This window comes from Bufo bufo, chromosome 9, assembly GCF_905171765.1.
Source record: "Bufo bufo chromosome 9, aBufBuf1.1, whole genome shotgun sequence".
Lineage (NCBI taxonomy): Eukaryota > Metazoa > Chordata > Amphibia > Anura > Bufonidae > Bufo > Bufo bufo.
The window spans coordinates 212,753,351-212,778,666 of NC_053397.1; the positions used below are offsets into that span (position 1 = coordinate 212,753,351).

General features: G+C 40.3%; 1 protein-coding gene across 2 annotated transcripts in view; it reads left to right on the forward strand.

Annotated features, from left to right (window-relative positions):
• ERICH3 (glutamate rich 3) overlaps nucleotides 1-25,316 on the forward strand; it is a 74,196-nt gene that overhangs the window by 40,585 nt on the left and 8,295 nt on the right. For both annotated transcript variants that reach the window (XM_040408598.1, XM_040408599.1), the window contains exons 4-11: nucleotides 9,189-9,282; nucleotides 10,696-10,821; nucleotides 13,782-13,853; nucleotides 15,173-15,298; nucleotides 16,964-17,125; nucleotides 19,739-19,942; nucleotides 21,382-21,562; nucleotides 23,836-24,022. In XM_040408598.1, the coding sequence (XP_040264532.1) occupies nucleotides 9,189-9,282; nucleotides 10,696-10,821; nucleotides 13,782-13,853; nucleotides 15,173-15,298; nucleotides 16,964-17,125; nucleotides 19,739-19,942; nucleotides 21,382-21,562; nucleotides 23,836-24,022 (1,152 nt within the window). The remainder of the gene's footprint in view (nucleotides 1-9,188; nucleotides 9,283-10,695; nucleotides 10,822-13,781; nucleotides 13,854-15,172; nucleotides 15,299-16,963; nucleotides 17,126-19,738; nucleotides 19,943-21,381; nucleotides 21,563-23,835; nucleotides 24,023-25,316) is intronic.

A 25,316-nucleotide genomic window follows, 5' to 3' on the forward strand; every position in this document is an offset into this window, starting at 1 on the left:
TTGCACTTTAGTTCATTTTTTAAATCTGTGTGGATCCTAAAATAATACAAAATTCTAATAATAAACAAAAATAAATATAAATGTAAAATCCATCTTCATAATCTTTTCTGCTTTTTGCACATTTTTAATCTGTGTGGATAAAAAAAATAATAATAACATATAAGTATAAAATATATCTTCATAATCTTTTTGCTTTTTACACTTTAGTTCAGTTTTAATCTGTGTGGATCCTAAAATAATAATAATAAATTTTAATAATAAGTATAAATAAATACATATAAATATAAAATATATCTTCATAATTCTGCTTTTTACACGTTAGTTCATTTTTAATTTGTGTGAATAAAAAAATCATAATAAATAATAAAATATAAATATGAAATAACCATAATCTTTTCTTCTTTTTAAACTTTATTTTTAACCTGTGTGGATAAAAAAAATAAAAATGATAATAAATAAGAATAAAACAATAAGTCTAACTGGAAACCGTCAGCAAGCTGCTGTTGTGGGACCTGTTTTTTTAATTTCATGTCACCTTTGATGACATAATGGTGTCCTGCTGTGAACTGGCTGTAGGGCTCACAGGCTATTTACCCCTCGGCACTTGTAGCCCAGAACTGTATATATAAAGCGCTGTGATTGAGGGCGCAATCCCGGTTGCAGCAGTTTACACTAATTTTAATTGGCCAATTGCTCATTAGCTTTCCCTTTACAATTGTTCAGGATAGCCATCTGGTGCACTGTATTTTTACAGGTAGATTTTGGCACTAGGGACATTGCCATTGTTTATGAATATATATTTTTTTTATATATATATAAAGTTTGCCTCTCAATCAGCCACAGAAACCTTCACTGAGGAGCCCTACCGTATATAACAGAGCAATGAGTGTATTGATGCTTGGTAAATACAGGCGGTGGGGTTGTGTGATTTAGGAAGCTGCTTGATGGGAAGTCTGTCATGGATACTGTGATAGGTGCCACCGTCCTGTAGACACCGTACATATTATTCACTGTGCGTTCTACAGTCATGTTCTCAGCAGGGGAGATGATGGAGGGAAACTCAAGAAGATTGTCAGTAATTATTCTTTATTAACGGCTGCTATTACTTCTAATTGTTCAGCCAATGAATTAGATGTCGATTGTTCATTCATCTGTAGCACCCAAACATATACAAAGAGATTAAAAATCATGTTTGGATATACTAAAAGACTGCCTCCTATGTAGAAGAATATAACTACTATAATACTGCCTCCTATGTAGAAGAATATAACTACTATAATACTGCTCCTATGTACAAGAATATAACTACTATAATACTGCTCCTATGTACAAGAAGATAACTACTATAATACTGCTCCTATATACAAGAATATAACTACTATAATACTGCCCCTATGTACAAGAATATAACTACTATAATACTGCTCCTATGTACAAGAATATAACTACTATAATACTGCTCCTATGTACAAGAATATAACTACTATAATACTGCTCCTATATACAAGAATATAACTACTATAATACTGCTCCTATGTACAAGAATATAACTACTATAATACTGCTCCTATGTACAGGAATATAACTACTATAATACTGCTCCTATATACAAGAATATAACTACTATAATACTGCTCCTATGTACAAGAATATAACTACTATAATACTGCTCCTATGTACAGGAATATAACTACTATAATACTGCTCCTATGTACAAGAATATAACTACTATAATACTGCTCTTATGTACAAGAATATAACTACTATAATACTGCTCCTATGTACAAGAATATAACTACTATAATACTGCTCCTATGTACAAAAATATAACTACTATAATACTGCTCCTATGTACAAGAATATAACTACTATAATACTGCTCCTATGTACAAGAATATAACTACTATAATACTGCCTCCTATGGACAAGAATATAACTACTATAATACTGCCTCCTATGTACAACAATATAACTACTATAATACTGCCTCCTATGTACAAGAATATAACTACTATAATAATGCCTCCTATGTACAAGAATATAACTACTATAATACTGCTCCTATATACAAGAATATAACTACTATAATACTGCCTCCTATGTACAAGAATATAACTACTATAATACTGCTCCTATGTACAAGAATATAACTACTATAATACTGCTCCTATGTACAAGAATCTAACTACTATAATACTGCTCCTATGTACAAGAATATAACTACTATAATACTGCTCCTATGTACAAGAATATAACTACTATAATACTGCTCCTATGTACAAGAATATAACTACTATAATGCTGCTCCTATGTACAAGAATATAACTACTATAATACTGCTCCTATGTACAAGAATATAACTACTATAATACTGCTCCTATGTACAAGAATATAACTACTATAATACTGCTCCTATGTAAAAGAATATAACTACTATAATACTGCTCCTATAGACAAGAATATAACTACTATAATACTGCCTCCTATGTACAAGAATATAACTACTATAATACTGCTCCTATGTACAAGAATATAACTACTATAATACTGCCCCTATGTACAAGAATATAACTACTATAATACTGCTCCTATGTACAAGAATAAAACTACTATAATACTGCTCCTATGTACAAGAATATAACTACTATAATACTGCCTCTATGTACAGGAATATAACTACTATAATACTGCTCCTATGTACAAGAGTATAACTACTATAATACTGCTCCTATGTACAAGAATATAACTACTATAATACTGCTCCTATGTACAAGAATATAACTACTATAATACTGCTCCTATGTGCAAGAATATAACTACTATAATACTGCCCCTATGTACAAGAATATAACTACTATAATACTGCCTATGTACAAGAATAATACTACTATAATACTGCTCCTATGTACAAGAATATAACTACTATAATACTGTTCCTATGTACAAGAATATAACTACTATAATACTGCCTCCTATGTACAAGAATATAACTACTATAATACTGCCTCCTATGTACAAGAATATAACTACTATAATACTGCTCCTATGTACAAGAATATAACTACTATAATACTGCTCCTATGTACAAGAATATAACTACTATAATACTGATCCTATGTACAAGAATATAACTACTATAATACTGCTCCTATGTACAAGAATATAACTACTATAATACTGCTTCTATGTACAAGAATAGAACTACTATAATACTGCTCCTCTGTACAAGAATATAACTACTATAATACTGCCTCCTATGTACAAGAATATAACTACTATAATACTGCTCCTATGTACAAGAATATAACTACTATAATACTGCTCCTATGTACAAGAATATAACTACTATAATACTGCCTCCTATGTACAAGAATATAACTACTATAATGCTGCTCCTATGTACAAGAATATAACTACTATAATACTGCTCCTATGTACAAGAATATAACTACTATAATACTGCTCCTATGTACAAGAATATAACTACTATAATACTGCTCCTATGTACAAGAATATAACTACTATAATACTGCTCCTATGTACAAGAATATAACTACTATAATACTGCTCCTATGTACAAGAATATAACTACTATAATACTGTTCCTATGTACAATCATATAACTACTATAATACTGCTCCTATGTACAGGAATATAACTACTATAATACTGCCCCCTATGTACAAGAATATAACTACTATAATACTGCCCCTATGTACAAGAATATAACTACTATAATACTGCCTCCTATATACAAGAATATAACTACTATAATACTGCTCCTATGTACAAGAATATAACTACTATAATAAAAACATGATTATTGTCAAGCCTTTAACCCCTTCGCTATCAGCACTGTACATGTATGGCACTGGAGCGAAGTGCAAACATGGCGCGTTATGGCCGGCGGGTCTCCAGTGGTTCAAACAGTAGAGACCCCTTGGTGAATTACTCCGACTGGCAATATTGCTGATCACGGTCAGTAAAATATTTAGATGCCGTAATCAAGTGAGATTCCCCCTATCTCCTGATAGATTGTAAGCTCTTGTGAGCAGGGCCCTCATTCCTCTTGTTGTAATTATTGACTTGCCTGTTGCTATTTTATTTATGACTGTTTGTACATGAACCTGTTAACTGTGAAGTGCTGGGGAATATGTTGGTGCTATAGAAATAAATATTATTATTATTATTTATGGCATCATCGCTTCTCTTACCCCCCAAAAAAGTAATCAAGAAGTCACACACGCTCCAAAATGGTATCAATAAGGGCACTTTCACACTAGCATTTTTGTTTTCCGGTATTGAAGTCCGTCATAGGGGCTCTATACCGGAAAAAAACTGATCAGTTTTATCCTAATGCATTCTGAATGGACAGCGATCCGTTCAGGATGCATCAGCTCAGTCCCTCTTACGTTTTTGGACAGAGAAAATACCGCAGCCTGCTGCATTTTTCTCTACGGCCAAAAATAGTGAACACTTGACGGAATGCCGGATCCGGCACTAATTTACATTGAAGTGTATTAGTGCCGAATCTGTCATTAAGTGTTCCGGCAAAACGGATCCGGTTTTCCTGTCTGCGCATGCGCAGACCTTTAAAAATGCAAAAAAAAATAATACTGGATCCGTTTTTCCAGATGACAACGGAGAGACGGATCAGTTATTTCAATGCATTTGTCAGAAGGATCTGCATCCGGATCCGTCTGACAATTGCCATCATTTTGCGTCCGGATTGCGAACTGCCTGCCGGAATCCTCTGCCACAAGTGTGAAAGTAGCCTAAAAACTACAGATTGTCCCGCAAACAATGAGCCCCCACACAGCTCAGTAGATACAACTATAAAAAAAGTTATGGAGGTCAGAATATGGTGATGGTTTAAATTTTTTTTTTACACTATTTAGACATAAAAAACCTATACGTATGCGGTATCGTCGTCATCATACTGACCCAGAGAATGAAGGGCACAGAACACTGTGCGAACGAAACCTGTAAAACGGTGGAGGAATTACGTTTAGTTTTTTTTCCAATTCCACCCTATTTGGAATTTTTTCCCCGCTGCCCGCTACATTGTATGCCATATTAAATGGTGACATTAGAAAGTACAACTTGTCCTTATGCAAAAAATAACCCCTTATTCAGCTATGTGAATGGAAAAATAAAAAAGTTATGGCTCAAGGAAGATAGGGAAGAAAAATGAAAACGTAACAACCTCCGGTATCCTAAGTGTTAATGCATTTTACTTTCTGTTTGCTCAGTATATGTACACATGGGACTGTGAAGTTTGGGCTTGTGGCTAGTTATACATTCTATAGTCCTTATCTGCACACTGGGGATCATGTGCACACAATTATGGGATTACTTATGTACGATTATCCCTAAAGCCTCATATAAAGGATTACGGCCCAGCACCGCTAGAACGGTGACCTGTCCAATCAGATACAATATAAACGCACTGGACAATTCCTGGCAACAAGCAAGTCTTATACTGTTGCCATAGTGTCTGGGCGACCCGTAAACAATGCAGAGCAAACATTGTATATTATTGAAGGGGATAATGAGGTCACAGGCGCACAGGGCGCCAGCTCCAGCCGTGTCACTGCCAGAACAAAAGAAAGACTGCCACGTCAATCCTGTCACCTCTATATCATCGCTGGACACTATCTATCTATCTATCCATCTATCTATCTATCTATTATCTATCTATCTATCTATTATCTATCTATCTATCTATCTATCTATCTATCTATCTATTATCTATCTATCTATCTCATATCTATCTATCTATCTATCTATCTATCCATCTATCTATCTATCTATTATCTATCTATCTATCTATTATCTATCTATCTATCTATCTATCTATCTATCTATCTATCTATCTATTATCTATCTATCTATCTCATATCTATCTATCTATCTATTATCTATCTATCTATCTCATATCTATCTATCTATCTATCTATCTATTATCTATCTATCTATTATCTATCTATCTATCTATCTATCTATCTCTCTATCATCTATCTATCTATTATCTATCTATCTATCTATCTATCTCATATCTATCTATTAGAGATAAGCGAATTTCTTGAAAGTTCGCTTCCGCTGATTCACCGAATTACACAAAAAAAATAGCTTCGTGACAAATTACTTCGTCACGAAGTGCATTTTATTGTAAGTAGCAGGTGCAATGACAGGGAGCTGCGATAGCGCCGCCGCCGTCATTGTACCCCTCAGATGCAGTGTTCATACATGATCGCGGCACCTGAGTGTAAAATTAACAATAAAAATAAATTAAATCAAACTTACCGCCTCCATTTGCTCGCGACGGGCGGGCCGCCGCCATCTTGCTTGAAGATCTTGAAGAAATCCGGTGCAGCGCAAGATTACATCATCACGCCGGCTGGGGTGGTGACGTATGACGTCATCACGCCGATCGGCATAATGATATAATCTTGCGCCGCACGGGATTTCGGCCGAGATTTTCAAGCAAGATGGAGGCTGGCGGCCCGCCCGTCGCGAGCAGGTAAGTTTGAATTTTTTTGTTTTTTATACTATTTCAGGTTAAATTGATTCGCTGACACGAAGCACGAGGAAACTCAGCTTCTAGGCGAATCGAATTTATCCTGAAATTCGATTCGCTCATCTCTACTATCTTTCTATCTCATCTATCTATCTATCTCTATCTTTTCTGCAGGTTCCTGTGTATCGTTGGTAACAATGCACATTATGAGTCACCAATCAGCTTTCTTTATCCATTATTACACATTATGTAAATCAGGATGTAACATTTTGAGTCATCATATAACTGCAAAAAGCCTTTAACCTAATTGCCGGTATTCCTTAGATTTTCAGGACTCTGACCTATTCATGGCATTTTACAGTAGCCTGTTCAGTAGACACTGATCTGGCAGGGGTTGTACAGAGACGTGAGGTCATGCATATACATAATAGTGTTTTTAAATGAGGCTTTGGATGTGAACAGAGGATGAGACAGGTTACAAAGATGTTTTGCGTTTGAGTAGAGTTAACATTTAAGTTAAATTATCAGAATATATTGATTGAAAGAACCCAAAGCATTTTAAAACCTGCCATGGTAAAAGATAGTGAAATTCTCCATTCTTACAATGCAAAGGAGAATGTATCTGAGACCTGTTATATGATGTTATCTGTCATGCTTTAACTTGAATTCTTAATATGTATCTCATTTATATCAGCAAATCTCATGTCCCCTCACTTTCCAGAAATTGTGATTCCCTAAAATAACCTTCATTTCATCAATAAGTTGTAGAAATGAGAACAAGGTAGATTATATCCCACCTCCACATTCTCAGATCACGATTCTCTGATGGAGACGATTACTTTGGTTATGAAATAAAATGTGCAGAATATGAAACATTGTGAAATTCTTAATGTTCCAGACCACAGAAAACAGACCGTACAAGAATATAACTACTATAATACTGCTCCTATGTACAAAAATATATAACTACTATAATACTGCCTCCTATGTACAAGAATATAACTACTATAATACTGCTTCTATGTACAAGAATATAACTACTATAATACTGCTGCTATGTACAATAATATAACTACTATAATACTGCTCCTATGTACAAGAATATAACTACTATAATACTGCTCCTATGTACAAGAATATAACTACTATAATACTGCTCCTATGTACAAGAATATAACTACTATAATACTGCTCCTATGTACAAGAATATAACTACTATAATACTGCTCCTATGTACAAGTATAACTACTATAATACTGCTCCTATGTACTAGAATATAACTACTATAATACTGCCTCCTATGTACAAGAATATAACTACTATAATACTTCCTCCTATATACAAGAATATAACTACTATAATACTGTTCCTATATACAAGAGTATAACTACTATAATACTGCTCCTATGTACAAGAATATAACCACTATAATACTGCTTCTATGTACAATAATATAACTACTATAATACTGCCTCCTATATACAAGAATATAACTACTATAATACTGCTCCTATGTACAAGAATATAGCTACTATAATACTGCTCCTATGTACAAGAATATAACTACTATAATACTGCCTCCTATGTACAAGAATATAACTACTATAATACTGCTCCTATGTACAAGAATATAACTACTATAATACTGCCTCCTATGTACAAGAATATAACTAATATAATACTGCTCCTATGTACAAGAATATAACTACTATAATACTGCTCCTATGTACAGGAATATAACTACTATAATACTGCTCCTATGTACAAGAATATAACTACTATAATACTTCTCCTAGGTACAAGAATATAACTACTATAATACTGCTCCTATGTACAATAATATAACTACTATAATACTGCTCCTATGTACAAGAATATAACTACTATAATACTGCTCCTATGTACAAGAATATAACTAATATAATACTGCTCCTATGTACAAGAATATAACTACTATAATACTGCTCCTATGTACAAGAATATAACTACTATAATACTGCCTCCTATGTACAAGAATATAACTACTATAATACTGCTCCTATGTACAAGAATATAACTACTATAATACTGCTCCTATGTACAAGAATATAACTACTATAATACTGCTCCTATGTACAAGAATATAACTACTATAATACTGCTCCTATGTACAAGAATATAACTACTATAATACTGCTCCTATGTACAAGAATATAACTACTATAATACTGCTCCTATGTACAAGAATATAACTACTATAATACTGCTCCTATGTACAAGAATATAACTACTATAATACTGCTCCTATGTACAAGAATATAACTACTATAATACTGCTCCTATGTACAAGAATATAACTACTATAATACTGCCTCCTATGTACAAGAATATAACTACTATAATACTGCTCCTATGTACAAGAATATAACTACTATAATACTGCTCCTATGTATAAGAATATAACTACTATAATACTGCCTCCTATGTACAAGAATATAACTGCTATAATACTGCTCCTATGTACAAGAATATAACTACTATAATACTGCTCCTATGTACAAGAATATAACTACTATAATACTGCTCCTATGTACAAGAATATAACTACTATAATACTGCTCCTATGATTTAGGACGTTGTGATCTTGATGTTTTTTTGTCTATACAGTCTTTCTATCTTTGTATTTCAGGCCGCTGTCGGGTTATAACAGTCTGACAGACAAACATCTAACAGGATATTTTAACAATACCAGGATTCGGAGACAGCTGCAGAAGGCAGGGCTGGTAAGAGACGCGAATCAACTCCAATGTCCAAATAAAGCGAATGATAGCTGATAAATGATTGAGAAAACGCAGAGAATTTTGTCTGAAGAAACCTAACACATGTTATTACTTTGATAATCCTGAGGTTAAAGGGACTGTGCAGGGATTTATATTGATGACCTGTCCTCCGGATAGGCCAGCAATATCTGATCGGCGGGGGTCCGACACTTGACACCCCCACGATCAGCTGTTAGAGGAGGGGGTTCATTTCACTGCACTCCGTCTCAGAAGTGCAGTGTCTTGACAAGTGCTCGGTCAATTTACTTGATTGGAGCGAGTACTTGTAATTACATTACGTCGCCGCTCCACGGAAGCATGGAACACTACTCATCAAGCAGCTGATCGGCGTGGTTGCTGGGTGTCAGACCCCTGCCGATCAGATATTGATGAGCTATCCTGGCTTAAGGTTATCACTATAAATGGCCGGCACAACCCCTTTAAATTCCAAAATCTTTTCTCTATCATGAGGTTTTACATTTGCTACAATTCTGTGCTCGATTTGTTGTAAATTTTCCTGTAATTTTTTAAATCATGGTTGACCTCACACCATGAATTCAGATGCATTAAAGTTAAAATCTGCACCGCAGGTCAATTTATGCTGCAGACTTTCCGTGCGCAATTCCTAATGCAAAATCAGCGGTATTTTATTCTCTTGTGGACCTACTCTACTGTTAAACCTGAAACCTCTAAGTCTGGGTTCACATCTGCAGTTTTGTCTCCGGCAGAGGAACAGACTGCTGGAGTGTAACCGTATCCGGCACATCCGGATACAACCGCGCACCACCATATCCCCATTCACTGTAATACCATCTGGCGCTGATCCGACCACGTACCAGCGTATCTGCTGGCTTTTGGGCTGGACAAAAAATGCTGTGTGTAGCATTTTTTGTCCAGCCGAGGACTGGAACGTACACCAGATAGAGTGAATTCCGGCAGTCTGTTCCACCCGACAGAACAGACTGCCGGAATTAAGGATGCAGATGTGAACCCAGTTTTGCACTCCAGATTAAGAAGTCTACTGATTCCTGCAGATGTTGGAACAGGGAATATCTAGCTCTAGTGCCCTGCCAGGACCTTCCACCTCAATCACATCATCATACAAATACAGTTTCTTTGGTGGGGAGTACAAGCAGTTCCCACTGTTCATAGCACCCCTGTAGGAAGCAGCAATGGATGGGGGGGATGGTGCTTACACTGATTGAAAGGGAAATGAATGAGGGGAAACCAGGGAAGACTCTGGCTTAGGTAAAGCTTGTAGGCTTGGAAAGGAGACCGGGAGACCGGGCTGCAACTCCTTCCCAGACTGCGGCGTTCCCTGCTCTCAGTCATATGGGCTCTAAAAGCAGGAATTAACTTTTTGATCTGTTATTTCAGATCACAAGAAGCGGGAGAATACTGACCGAAAAGGAATACAGAATCAATGCCATGAGACGCGACCATCAGAAATACATCAGAGAATGTCTGGCCCAGGCTATATTTCACAAGGTCCTTGACATGGAGGTAAGCGCTTTACCCTCTCCTCATGAGTCCCATAGCAGCCAAATCTCTCATTGGTGGCCAATCTTTCTACTAGATTCCCTTCCTCCGATTATAAGGACCTCTGACTCCTCTATTACAAAGTTTTGCATTCTAGGTTAGGAGTTTTTTCAAACATTATAACAGGAAATACATAGGTACTAGTGCCCTGCCAGGACCTTCCACCTCAATAACATCATCATATAGATAACATTTACTGTATTCCTATATTTCACAAGGTCCCTTGATATGGAGGTAGGCGCTTAACCCTCTCCTGATGAGTCTAATAGCAGCCATATGGTCTGACTTGTATTGATTTCTGCAGACTTTATAACTAGTGTTGATCGAGCACCAAAGTGCTCGGGTCCTCGAGTAGAACACTTGGTGATGTTTGGGTACTCTACAGAGCACCCGAGCACAATGGAAGTCAATGGGAGAACCCAAGCATTAAACCAGCCCCCCCCTGCTCTGAAGAGAGGAGGGTGCCGGGTCCCACTGAGGTCTATGCAGAAGATCGCTGTACAGTGAGGGAATCCCCCAGTGTGAGTCTGCTGCTTAGGAGTCCCTGCTCTGACTCCATATATAGCTATGTCCATATATGGAGTCAGTGCTTGGGGACACCCAGTGTATTTAAATCTAATTTAGCCTCTATTTCTGAAAAGGTTCTGCCGAAATTTGAACTCACAACCTTCTACATTAGAGACAATAACTTTAACCACTCAGCTATAAAGCTGAATGATAAGCTTCATAGTAGTTTGTCATGTAGTAAGTATTCCTCTAGAGCAGAAGTATCATTTCCTATTTCAGTGCAGGTTAACATGTAGCTGTATAGCATAGTGGTTAAAGTTCTTGGCTCTAATGTAGAAGGTTGTGAGTTCAAATCCTGGCAGAAACTTTTCAGAAATAGAGGCTAAATTGGATTTAAATACACTGACTCAAGCATTGAGGAATACAGGAAACGTATAGATAAAGAAAGATCATTTTTTGAAAGAACGTTGTATGGACAACTGTAACGGCCAATATGGACTAAAATGTGTAAGGCCGTGTTTGGGAAACGAACGTTCGCTGGGTGTTTGTTCAGCGGATGTTCAACCATCTCCCAACTTCTATCTGATCTGTGTATGGCCACCTTAAGAGTTCTACTGATTTTTGCAGACATTGTAACAGGAAATTTCTATCTATTGTCCTGCTAGGACCTCTGACCAGTCTCTGTTCTGGATTGCTATCCACCAGTACTAAGGAGATCATTAGTAGGGGTGGAGGCCATACGTGTAAAAACTGTCAAATGTCTAACTTCACCATAAACGTGCACACTCAGCTCAATTAATGGACTATTTTGCAATAAAATTTTGGAGTACATTGTTGCATTTTTTTTTTTTTACGTATTTTTATTGAATGCATCAATATAGAATACGAAGTACAAGTACAGCAGGTAAGTGATACAAGGTATATTCAGATGCATCATATTTTTAATTTTTTTTAAATATAAAGACAATATCAACAGGATGTCAAAACCATCCCACCCCTCCCTCCCTCCCCATAACCTAAAGCCTCAGAGTCGTGACCACCACCGTCCCTTGAGTTCAACATTGTGATAGCCTTAACTGTTGCAAATCATATTCCCGACTGTTCTCGGGATTCTCAAGACACTACGTGTGATATTCTGATCCTACCCTCAGCTTCCCCAATTTTCCCCTCAGGTCTTCTCTTGCATACCATTCGGTGTATTGAAAAGTTTTCATGAGATTATTGATATCATGTTGTGTAAGGTGTTTTACAATAAAGGTCTTCCATTTGCGAAAGAACATCTTTGTCTACATTGTTGCATTTTAAGCCCCGCCCCTTCCTGCTTTCTGGTCAAAAAGTGTCTAAAACACCAAACATATAGTGTGGTGGAAACTCTGGTTCGTATAAATATATGAGACAATGGCCAAGGAGAGAGCTTCACTGTCAAGGGCCAGGGTCATCAGTGGGGCCCTTTAGGATGCAAATGGCTGCCTCCTATTGCCCAGTAAATCCAGGGCCAGCTGATTCCCTTGCATTATCTTCAGGTAACATGCAGCTCAGACTTGTCTCTGATTCATCAACTATCTGAGTCCCTTCGGTTATAAATCCTCGGGGACTCTATATTTTAGGAACCAAATTCCCAGTAGGAGCCATTGCATACAATGTACTACCTGTGAGTACTGTTACAGTCTGCAGGCTGTCGCGTCTTACTCCGCGGGCAGAAGATTTTGCAGCTTGTGATGTGAGACAGGAACCAAGCGTAACTTTACTCCACTCAGAGAGAGGCCTCGTTGTCACATCCTGTCATTGAGGGTTTGTTCTTCCTTTAAATGGGATCTCCATGTCGTCGCGGGCACCTATTGTGGGTCTGTAGTTAATAATACATCAGTGTAAACCATCGCGCTGCTTCTCCTATGTGATCGCGCTGTACCCGATTTACATCTCAAGATAGTGCTATACTTACAATTTACTTCAAACACTTCCTAAGGAAATTTAAAGGAGTTGCAAGAATTGTATTCCAAATAGACAAATGTCGTAGAGCTGGAGAAGCTGGTTAAAACAATGGGTCAACCCTGTCTTGGAGATGCTGCAATGATACGGTTATGACATTTCAAAGATCAGGGTTTGGTCTCTACCAGAAATCAGTGGCACAAGAGATGGGAGCGCAGTTGTGTCCTGGTCTATTGCTGCCACCAGTGGTGAAAAAAGGTATGACGCCCAATTTCAAAGATTTCCATTCAGCATTCTCATCATTGCTTTCAGCTAGAAGAGCTTTATAATATTACATATCATGTACAGTAGGACAGCAAATTTCTTAAGAACGGCATTGATGAAGATGATAAAAGTGCAGCTTGTGGGTGCCTTACCCTGGTTCCTCCGACATTAAGTCTCTGCGCTCTCCAGACTGACATTACTTTTACATTTTTCTGTCTTCCCAGCGACGTCACCAAATTGACATTAAGAGAAAACTGGAAACATTCGCCAGAAAAGAACGAGTGCAAAGATTTAAGGTAATATATATGTATACAGCCTACCAGGGGTGTACATAGATCTCACAGCAAATCCTACAATCGGTCCCCTACCTAGTTTCCCAATATGTATGTGCCAATCACTCCAAGGCGATGCAGAAGGCAAGCCGCAATGCCCCGATTCTCTGAGAAATGTACATTTTACAAAAAATGTAATAAAAAAAATATTGCTGTCCAGCTCACCCACTTAATCCAACTTCTATGGTGGAAAAGGTGCAACAGGTGCTTCACAACTATGGCCCTCATTCTGGACACCATGTTTCTCAATATATTTACAGCCGACAAGTGGTACAAATACAATGATAAATCTGCTTCTCTTCTATTACAAAGCTGTTTGCCTGCAACCACCACTAGAGGGAGCTCCAGTGCGTAGGAATTGATATACTTACCAATGAGCTCCACCTAGTGGGCATTACATGGAATAAATCATTGTTTTCTTGCCTGGAGAAGAGAAAGGAGTTTAGTATTGGACCCTCCTCCTCGGGCCACGTGGCAGTGGCGTGGTCTGCCTGCATGGAAGATACACCACTGTAGCCTACGCTGTATGACACTAAGGGCATGACACCCTACCACACCCTGCCACGCAAGGGCGGATTGGCCATAGACCTTACAGGGAAATTTCCCGGTGGAAAGTGGAAGTTTTTGGGAATGTATTTTGTGCTGCTGGCAGTATTTTAAACTGTGGTATTTGGCTCTGTTGGGGTGGTAAAATGTGCCACAATATGGTATTGCTGGTCCTGCCTTCCATCAATTTGGACCTGACTACAAAACGGGGCCACTTTTTAGTATTTTTTCCAGGGCCACTTTGAGTTCTCAGTCCCCCCCTGCTCATTCTTACTGTCCTGGGAGGACCCGTCATAACCATTTTGGATGCCCCTGTGGTAGGCTTTTACTCATATCTGGAAAATGATATCAAAATTTGAAACCATATATACTAGACTCTAGTGTGTACATACTGGCCACACTCGTAACGGTAGAATTATCAATATCCCTTCCCTTTCTCACATCTGTGGGCTGATACCATGACATCTCTCCATTTTCCATCCAAAAAATGTTGTTCTTCTCTTATACTACTGTATATTGTATGAGGGAAAAATGAGTCAATGTGAGTTTTAAAAGTGCTAATACGGTTGCAGAACATGTATAATGGGTAATCCCCCATGTAGCCACTAGGGGGCAGTGTTGCCACATGTAAAACAAAATATTGCAATTTTCACAGACTTTTTTCTTTTCTTTCTTTTTTACTTCAGTTTTATGGATGCTGCAGTCAAGGCTGACAGTATTTCCCATTTATCTTACAGGTGGATCATTCCAAGAGGACTGAAGAAGACTCGTTTCCAGCCTTCTCCCCTTGCCCACCTACAGGACCTAAAAGTGGCTCCAACAGGCGCCTGGGGAATCATGAACGGTCCGACTCCTCTGAATCTGTAAGTGAAGAAATCAATGTGAACACATAATACACTAATCCAATGTCAGGACTTACCAGACCTTCACCTGAGCACACCTGACCCGAGGCAAAGCTAGAAGATCCTGGGCCCCAATGCAAAACCTGTACCTGGACCCCACCCGTCATGTGCCATTTGTAGTATTGGTGTATATTTATGTGACCGAGTACCCCCTGAGGTGCCAGGGCATGAATATGACCTTCTGCATCCCCTATAGCTACGCCTGCCACTGACCAAGATAACCCACGAAGCAATCAATGTACAGTAATTAAAGGGGTTGTCTCATCTTAGACATTGGTGGCATGATGTCAGATTGGTGCGGTCCCACCTCTTCAGAGCGGGACCCCTGAAGTGAGTGGAGAGCAGCGTCTTCCATTCATTTCTATGGGACTGCTGAAAATAGTCGAGCGCTGGCTTGACTCTTTCCAGCAGTCCCATAGAAGTGAATGGAGCGATTCCAGCGCTTGCGCAGTGCACTCTTCATTAATTTCTATTGGACAGTGCTTGGCTATTTTTGGAACTCCCATAGAAATGAATGGAGAGCATACCCAACATTTGCAGCGTGCTTTCCTTTACTATTGAGGGCCCATTTTGGAGATAGGTTTAGGTCCCAGAGGTGGGACCCACATGTATCTGACTTTGATATCTTAAATGCCACCAATGTCTAAGATGAGACATCCTCTGTAAAGGTTCTCCTCTTTGGACAACCCCTTTTAGTTAGCAGGGTCCCTGGCCGTAGGTTGGTCATGGCGATGAGCAGTAATCTGTCAGGTCACCTGGCTGTAAGTGTTCAGTTTCACTGCAGCGCCTCCGCAGGGTAAAAAAACCATTACACAGAGCCCATTGAAATCGGTGACCTGACTGTGTAATGCAGGTACCTACCTTGCGCATTGTGCTCTCCTTCACTTCGGGTGCCCCGTTTTGGGGTTAGGAGACGTGCACCTATCTGAGATTGATGGCTTACCTACCTATATTCCAAATGTTGAGATAGAAACACCCCTTTAAATTAGATGGAATTTCAAATCCAAGCAACAAACTGGTCCATTGCACGCGGCTTAATGTGCCGGATTATTGATATTTACATTCCTTTGTCCCAATTTTGCAATAGGTAAGGCTGGAGTCGCCTCGATCAGAGTGCACCGATAAAATGCTTCACAAACAGCAACAATCTCCACGTCCTCGCCTCTTCCATGATACCTTCTGACTATTTCCCTTGACTTTAATCTATGCACATAGAGAGCAACACTCAAATAAATATTTACTCCCATACCGGGGAATGTACCGTAACATCTCTTCAATACTGATCATTGCACAATGTCAACATATAATATTATTCACTTCCTCATCCAACTGCCATAGTGTTCTAAGAATATAACTTAGAAGATAACCATATTGTTGGAGACTGTAAATCAGTATTACCCTCCCCCCCACGCAATGCCAACTTTTCTATGAGGTTAATTAACACTGTGTCCGTCATATAATTCTACAGTATTACAAGTTAGATCAACTCATTCTCTTCTGTGCCGCCTAGTGGTCATAATAGAGATTACGTAGGATATAAAAATTTTTGCAAAGGTGAAATAAATCCTAGTTATGTAGCAGTGTAATTACTAATATGTAATTGATTTTTTCCCCACCATATAAAAGTCTTCATCCCTTCGTCCAAACACCGCACCGGGTAATATGCAGCGTCCAGTTCGTCTACAACCATTGCCGAAATACTCATCTTCTGGTAATGTACCAAAAATGTCTACAGCTCCCCGACAGAAGCACACTGCTGATGATGAAGAGCAACGATTTGCCAGCACGGTGAGGCCAATATCCTGTAGGAGAAGTGATCGCTAAGAGGGCTTCAGGAATTGCTGAGTGGTGCAGTGCGACACGCAGCTTCCGATAGATTTATGCAGTTGTTTTGAACCAGAATAGCAGATGAGTTTCTCATTTGGTACAGACATGATATCACGATCAGTCGTTTTCTGCTGTATTTTGTTGTGGTTATGCAAAAAAGAAACAGGGAGATGACAAAGTCAGCTCTGCTACGTCTGTACATAAAATACTAGATAGATAGATAGACTGTATGATAGACATATAGACAGACAGACCATGAGCAACCATGACCTGATATTGAGATATTAGTTGAGACCTGGTCTGCTAAGGCCCGATCTTCTCATACCCTGGCACCGAGGCTGCTCTGTGAACCATAGAGAACCTTGCACTGTTCTATTGCAGCCTTTTTGCTCTGGTTGCAGCACACACACAGGCAGCTTTGCTCTCCTTCTGTGACATTCCTGCTCTTGGATGTCACAGGCTGTTTACTCCTGCTGCTGCATCTGAAGACACCTGGCTTCTCTTCGGCCCCCTGCTGCAGCAGTTACTGCAGCAGAACCTGTCTAGTGCTCACCTCCAGCAGGGAGGAGAGTGCACAACATGTTTGCTTGTGCTTATACATTTCCAAGGTGGCATGCATCCAAAATTTGGTATTAGGCAAGTCCCGTTTACACGACTAGTGTGATTTACTGGCTTGAGGACCTGAACATGTGACCACAGGTGCTCAATACATAGCACAATATCAAGAAATGATACGTTTGGCTACATATGGTAGCAAAGCACTAAAATTACATAAAGCTGCTGCTAATTCCCATAGTTACAGATGCTTCTACATTTTGTGTTATGGTCACAACTTGCATCTTGACAGTAGTATACTATGTTACATAATACAGTTGCAAGAAAAAGTATGTGAACCCTTTGGAATGATAAGGATTTCTGCACAAATTGGTCGTAAAATGTGATCTGATCTTCATCTAAGTCACAACAATAGACAATCACAGTCGGCTTAAACTAATAACACACAAAGAGTTAAATGTTACCATGTTTTTATTGAACACACCATGTAAACATTCACAGTGCAGGTGGAAAAAGTATGTGAACCCTTGGATTTAATAACTGGTTGAACCTCCTTTGGCAGCAATAACTTCAACCAAACGTTTCCTGTAGTTGCAGATCAGACGTGAACAACGGTCAGGAGTAATTCTTGGCCATTCCTCTTTACAGAACTGTTTCAGTTCAGCAATATTCTTGGGATGTCTGGTGTGAATCGCTTTCTTGAGGTCATGCCACAGCATCTGAATCGGGTTGAGGTCAGGACTCTGACTGGGCCACTCCAGAAGGCGTATTTTCTTCTGTTTAAGCCATTCTGTTGTTGATTTACTTCTATGCTTTGGGTCGTTGTCCTGTTGCAGCACCCATCTTCTGTTGAGCTTCAGCTGGTGGACAGATGGCCTTAAGTTCTCCTGCAAAATGTCTGGATAAACTTGGGAATTAATTTTTCCTTCGATGATAGCAATCCGTCAAGGCCCTGACGCAGCAAAGCAGCCCCAAACCATGATACCCCCACCACCATACTTCACAGGATGAGGTTTTGATGTTGGTGTGCTGTGCCTCTTTTTCTCCACACATAGTGTTGTGTGTTTCTTCCAAACAACTCAACTTTGGTTTCATCTGTCCACAGAATATTTTGCCAGTACTGCTGTGGAACATCCAGGTGCTCTTGTGCAAACTGTAAACGTGCAGCAATGTTTTTTTTGGACAGCAGTGGCTTCCTCTGTGGTATCCTCCCATGAAATCCATTCTTGTTTAGTGTTTTACGTATCGTAGATTCGCTAACAGGGATGTTAGCATATGCTAGAGACTTTTGTAAGTCTTTAGCTGACACTCTAGGATTCTTCTTCACCTCATTGAGCAGTCTGCACTGTGCTCTTGCAGTCTTCTTTACAGGACGGCCACTCCTAGGGAGAGTAGCAGCAGTGCTGAACTTTCTCCATTTATAGACAATTTGTCTTACCGTGGACTGATGAACAGCAAGGCTTTTGGAGATCTTTCTAACCCTTTCCAGCTTTATGCAAGTCAACAATTCTTAATCGTAGGTCTTCTGAGAGCTCTTTTGTGCGAGGCATCATTCACATCAGGCAATGCTTCTTGTGAAAAGCAAACCCAGAACTGGTGTGTGTTTTATAGGGCAGGGCAGCTGTAACCAACACCTCCAATCTCATCTCATTGATTGGACTCCAGTTGGCTGACACCTCACTCCAATTAGCTCTTGGAGATGTCATTAGTCTAGGGGTTCACATACTTTTTCCACCTGCACTGTGAATATTTACATGGTGTGTTCAATAAAAACATGGTAACATTTAATTCTTTGTGTGTTATTAGTTTAAGCAGACTGTGATTGTCTATTGTTGTGACTTAGATGAAGATCAGATCACATTTTATGACCAATTTGTGCAGAAATCCATAGCATTCCAAAGGGTTCACATACTTTTTCTTGCAACTGTAAGAGAAACAGATCAGTCAACAGCAGCTTTCTCATCTACATGTTGGTTAAATATACAGGTTACTAACTTGTCGGCCCTTTTTTTTTTCTAGACGGACAATGAGGTCAGGAGAATCACGCACACAGCAGACTACTCCGTGGGAATATCACCTTATCGGCTTCCTATCATTAACAATTTTGTAATCCCTGTTCCACCTCCTCCCCAGAGGCACCCTAAGCAGACAATGGGCACGGCCTCCAGAAGGAGGAAATTTCGCCCCACCACTGCCCCAAATGAGCTTGACGTCTCTGTAAAGGTAAGAAGAAAAGATGTATATGAGAGGGTTGAGACGGATGCAGACTGTGAGTACAACCCCACCTTGTGGCAGTAATGGCTGCACAGTGTATGGACTGCATTGGGTCTGCTGTATTGTCTTGAAGCTGTCCAGACCAGATCTCAGCCTGAACTCTGCGTGGGGCCAATGGCCGGAATATTGAGAGTACAGCATTCAACTGCTTTTGGACTATATCTCAACTTCAAAAGTGTGTGGTGAAGCAAACCACCAAGCATAGTGCCTCTGCCAAGAAGGGTAACCAGCAAGCGTTGTGCCTTGTAAATACTGTCGTGTGTAACCACTTAGCCTGTACCCGCTGTGAGAGGCTGTAACCGCCATGCTAGTTGCCTCAGTCCATGCTGCTGTTGAATTGATACTGTATCAGTCAATGCATCGTCCTCATGTGGGTCCCTGAGATCAAGGGCCAACCAATGCTACCCATAAGGTCTGACCCAGTTTTGTGTATTTGACCCAAATCATAGTCTATGTGCATCCATTTTTCCCCAACTTGAGTGCACAAGGCCTTAAAGTGAATATCCACCCATCACTTAGTTTTTCTTAACTCAGATAGGTCCAACTTTCTATGCAGATTTCATGCTAACATATTTTTGCAGTGCTCGGAGGTCTATTTTTCTGGTGCATAGCTCCAAATTCGCCGCTTCCCTTCTCAGAGCCAATAAATGGAACAGTTCTGCAACCACTAGGGGGAGCTTACTGCTCAGTTCAATGTATAAACAGTATACACAAGCTCCAATGTTCCCCCTAGTGGTGTCTGCAGGCTGCCAGAATGTTATCATCTATCTCTATTTATTTGTAAGGGAGTTGGAGCTCAGTGTCTTGGCAAAAAAATGCATCTATCTATAAATTTTTTGCCTTATTTTTTCCAGTGTAGCGACCTAAAATTGGACCTAAAATTTACATGATACTAAATCGGGGACATTTACTTTAAAGGAGCACTGTAAGCAAAACCGATACTGTGCTATGCCTGGTGCAGGGCTTGAGGGGGCGGAGCATGACACAGGGACTCCCTTTTTTCTGTTCTTTGAATTTCTGGGTCAAGCTCCACCCCCTTAGGCTCTGCACTAGTAATTATACAGATCATTCATGTTGCCTTAAGGCTTCTTTTACATATGAACCCCATAACATAGCATGCTTCCTATAGGAACTGCCTGTCTATAGCCGGAATACCATTGCTTTGCAGCTGCTTTTTCAGTGACGCCTTAAGAAAAAAAAAAGTTTTCATCTAAATTGACAAATAAATAAATCACTAGAACCATATGACAAGTGCTGAACAAGATTATTAAGGTTCCCGGGATCTGAGCTGAACCTGGTATGTGAGACGTTGCGATGTTATATGGCGGTGGCCACTACTGTGGTGATTTACTGGAGGAAGGAGCTGATTTATCTCCCATTCTCTCTAGGACACTGGGAAATTTCATAAAACGTCCTTGCACAGCAACGTGAAGATTACCATGGTTTACCTGGGGAAAACCGTGCATTTATCATACGAAGATAGCGACTACAGAGACGAAATAAAGGTTTTCCAGCAGCACTGTGGGGGTGAGAACCTCTGCGTTTTTAAAGGAGGACTCCTGGAAGAAGGTGAGAGAAAGTGGAAACTTAAAAGGGTCTTCCGAGAGTTAAATACTGATCGGTGGGGGTCTGACACCTAGGAACCCCTCCGATCAGCTGTTTGAGAAGGTGCGGCGCTCCTGTGAGCGTCGCGGCCTTCTCCCTGCTCACCAAGTACAGCGCCGTACATTGTATAGTGGCTGTGCTTGGTATTGCAGCTCACCCCCATTCACTTCAATGGGGCCACGTGACTGATGAACGTGTCGTCACTCGGCCTAGGAAAAGCTGGAGAAGGCAGTGGAGCTACTGGGAGCATCGGTCCCTTCTCAAGCAGCTGATGGGCGGATCAGTATTTAAGTCTCAGAAAACCCCTTTAAAGGCTATGGGGCATTTTTTTAATGATTGCATTTTACTCATTTTGGGCAAAAAATAATTTGGTCTTTATTAACAATTTTCATCAGTTTTTGTGATATATGCGGTTTAAAAATCAGTCTATTTGCAGACTATCCCTCCACAGTTTCATCAGCGAAGCCTTATCTCTGATCTCCTGACCTCATAAACACTCATTATAGCTAAACGCTTATCAAACTGATAAGAATATGGCTTAAATGAGGGTTTATGAGGTCAGGAGATCAGAGCTAAGGCTTCAGCTGACGGAACTCTGCAAACACACTGATTTTCATCCGCATGTATCACAAAAACTGCTGAAAATTTTTAAAGGTCAATTGCTAAAAAATGAAATGAAAGCATCTTGTTTAACCATCACATTGCCTATGATAACAGTCACAGCTGATTTGATCGCTGCAAAGACTAAGGGGGTCATTTACAAACGGATATACACCACTTCTTGGCGTATATCTGTTTGCAGATTGAGGCGCAAATAACTTTTCCCTGTGACTTTTCCCTGCTCGCATCTCATTTTTAATTTTCTACACCTATTTTAGGGGTAGAAAATGGTCTAAATCTACGCCAGCTGGTGCCTCTACATAAATTCGGTGCATCCACCTCCTGCTAAAGGCATATTAAGACCGGCGTCTAAATAAATGACCCCCTAAATGTTTAGCAGGGCAAATGATGTCTTTCCTGCAGATGCCATGCTATCTCATTAAAAAGTAATGACAATCATATTAAAGGCTGCAAGTCACCTCAGTACCCTCATAGCTAAAGGGTGAAATAACATTAGAAGAGAATTGATTATTCTGCCCCAGTATACAGACATTAGGCCATTTTTTTTAAAGAATGGTGGAATGTGACTCTACCCTACGTGTCACTTAGGCCTCTTTCACACGGGCGAGTTTTCCGCACGGGTGCAATGTGTGAGGTGAACGCATTGCACCCACACTGAATCCGGACCCATTCACTTCTATGGGGCTGTGCACATGAGCGGTGATTTTCACGCATCACTTGTGCGTTGCGTGAAAATCGCAACATGCTCTATTTTGTGCGTTTCTCACGCAACTCAGGTTCCATAGAAGTGAATGGGGCTGCGTGAAAATCGCAAGCATCCGCAAGCAAGTGCAGATGCGGTGCGATTTTTCACGCACGGTTGCTAGGAGACGATCGGGATGGGAACCCGATCTTTATTATTTTCCCTTATATCATGGTTATAAGTAAAAATAATAGCATTCTTAATACAGAATGCTTAGTAAAATAGTGATGGAGGGGTTAAAAAAATTAAATTAAATTAAACTTCTCTTCTGTCTTCATCTTTGATGATCAGGAGAAAAGGGACCTGTGGTGACGTCACTGCGCTCATCACATGGTCTATCACATGATCCATCACTATGGTGATGGATCATGTGATGGACCATGTGATGAGCACAGTGACGTCACCACAGGTCCTTTTCATCAAAGAAGAAAAAAAAAGAGAAGCCGGGCTGCGTGAACAAGTGGATTAAGGTGAGTTTAATTTAATTTAATTTTTTAACCCCTCCAGTGCTATTTTACTATGCATTCTGTATTAAGAATGCTATTATTTTCCCTTATAACCATGTTATAAGGGAAAATAATAAAATCTACACAACACCTAACCCAAACCCGAACTTCTGTGAAGAAGTCCGGGTTCGGGTCTGGGTACCAAACATGCCGATTTTTCTCAAGCGCGTGCAAAACGCATTAAAACGCTTTGCATTCGCGCGGACAAATCGCGCATTTTCCCGCAACGCACCCGCATCCTATCCGGCCCTCACACGCGATGCCCGTGTGAAAGAGGCCTTAGAGTGGATACTGAGTGTATGAAGCTGTGGTCACGGGCAGCTAAAGTAAATGGAGAGTAAATTGCAGACATCCTCTCTTTGTTGCAGAACGCTTCAGTTTGGTCTCTAGACGTCACCGCGGTTTTCCATTCAGCCTCACGTTTTACATTAATGGGATCCAGGTGGACCGGCTGAGCTCTTGCTGTGAATATAAACATCGCAAAGGAGCGCGGCTTGGGGGCAAAAATGGATATTTTCAATTCATCAATATTGAGGGGGCTTCTCCTTGTTACAGGTATTGCACGCGGAGGTCCAGGGGTCTGCACTGCGGACATGTAATGAATACCGCCGGTTTATCCAGCACAAGCCTCACCCCTGGTTACATATGGTTTGGTGTTCGAGCTGGGGCCCCCACTAAGGGCCCTAGGGGGTTTAGACACCCACAACTCCTCATTGTATTATTAACATACATAATAATATGGATCGGTATGCCCGCAAGAACAGCCCCAGGGATTTTATAGTGTCCAAGAATGCCAGCCATATTTCCCCTATACCAGTAACAGCCACAGTGACCCCATAACATTGACAGTTATTGCGCCCCATATTAATGAGAGCTACATTACCCTCATAACAATGACAGCCACATCCACAGTGCTCCCATAACATTTAATTGCAGTGCCCCATAATATATAATGACAAGCACAGGGCCCCCATAAAATTTACAGTCACATTGCCCCATAATAATGACCGGCAGAGTAACCCCATTGCACAATCACAAGCCCTTTAATGACATCCACAGTGCCCCTATAACTTTTACGGTCACAGTGCCCCATAATATAGACATACACAGTCTCCCCATAGCACATTCACAATGCCCTATAACAGGGATTCTCAAACTGCGGCCCTCCAGCTGTTGCAAAACTACAACTCCCAGCATGACCTAATTGCTGTAGGCCATGGGTGCCAAACATGCGGCCCGGCAAAGATGCAGCATCGCAGACTGCTATGTATGAGCCGGGAGAGAGGAGGGGCTGGAGTCCGTAACTAGGGGCGGGGCCCGGTGCAGTCACTGTACTCTTACACCGGCCCCGCCGCTCACCAAAGTATTTATAAACGTGAATCCTTATCCTGTTATTAAGTTGAACTAACGCTGCGCTCTCCCATGTTCCCCTGTATCCCCATAGCACTTACTTAAGCTTCAATAGCAGGCAGAGCGGACGGCAGCAGTAACGTCACTCACTGACGTCGAGCTCCTGCTCCGCCCACTTTATGAATGAAGCAGGCGGAGCAGACGCGCGACGTCAGTGAGTGACGTTACTGGTGCCGTCCGCTCTGCCTGCTATGGAAGCGTGTTCGTAAGTGCTGTGGGGATACAGGGGAACATGGGAACATGGGAGAGCGCAGCGTTAGTTCAACTTAATAACAGGATAAGGATTCACGTTTATAAATACTTCGGTGAGCAGAGGGCCGGTGTATTGGGGGACACTGTTATGAGGGGGATCTGTGGATGACATATAGCAGTGTCATCCACAGATCCCCTCCATAACAGTTCCATCCACAGATCCCCCCACCTCATAACAATTCCATCC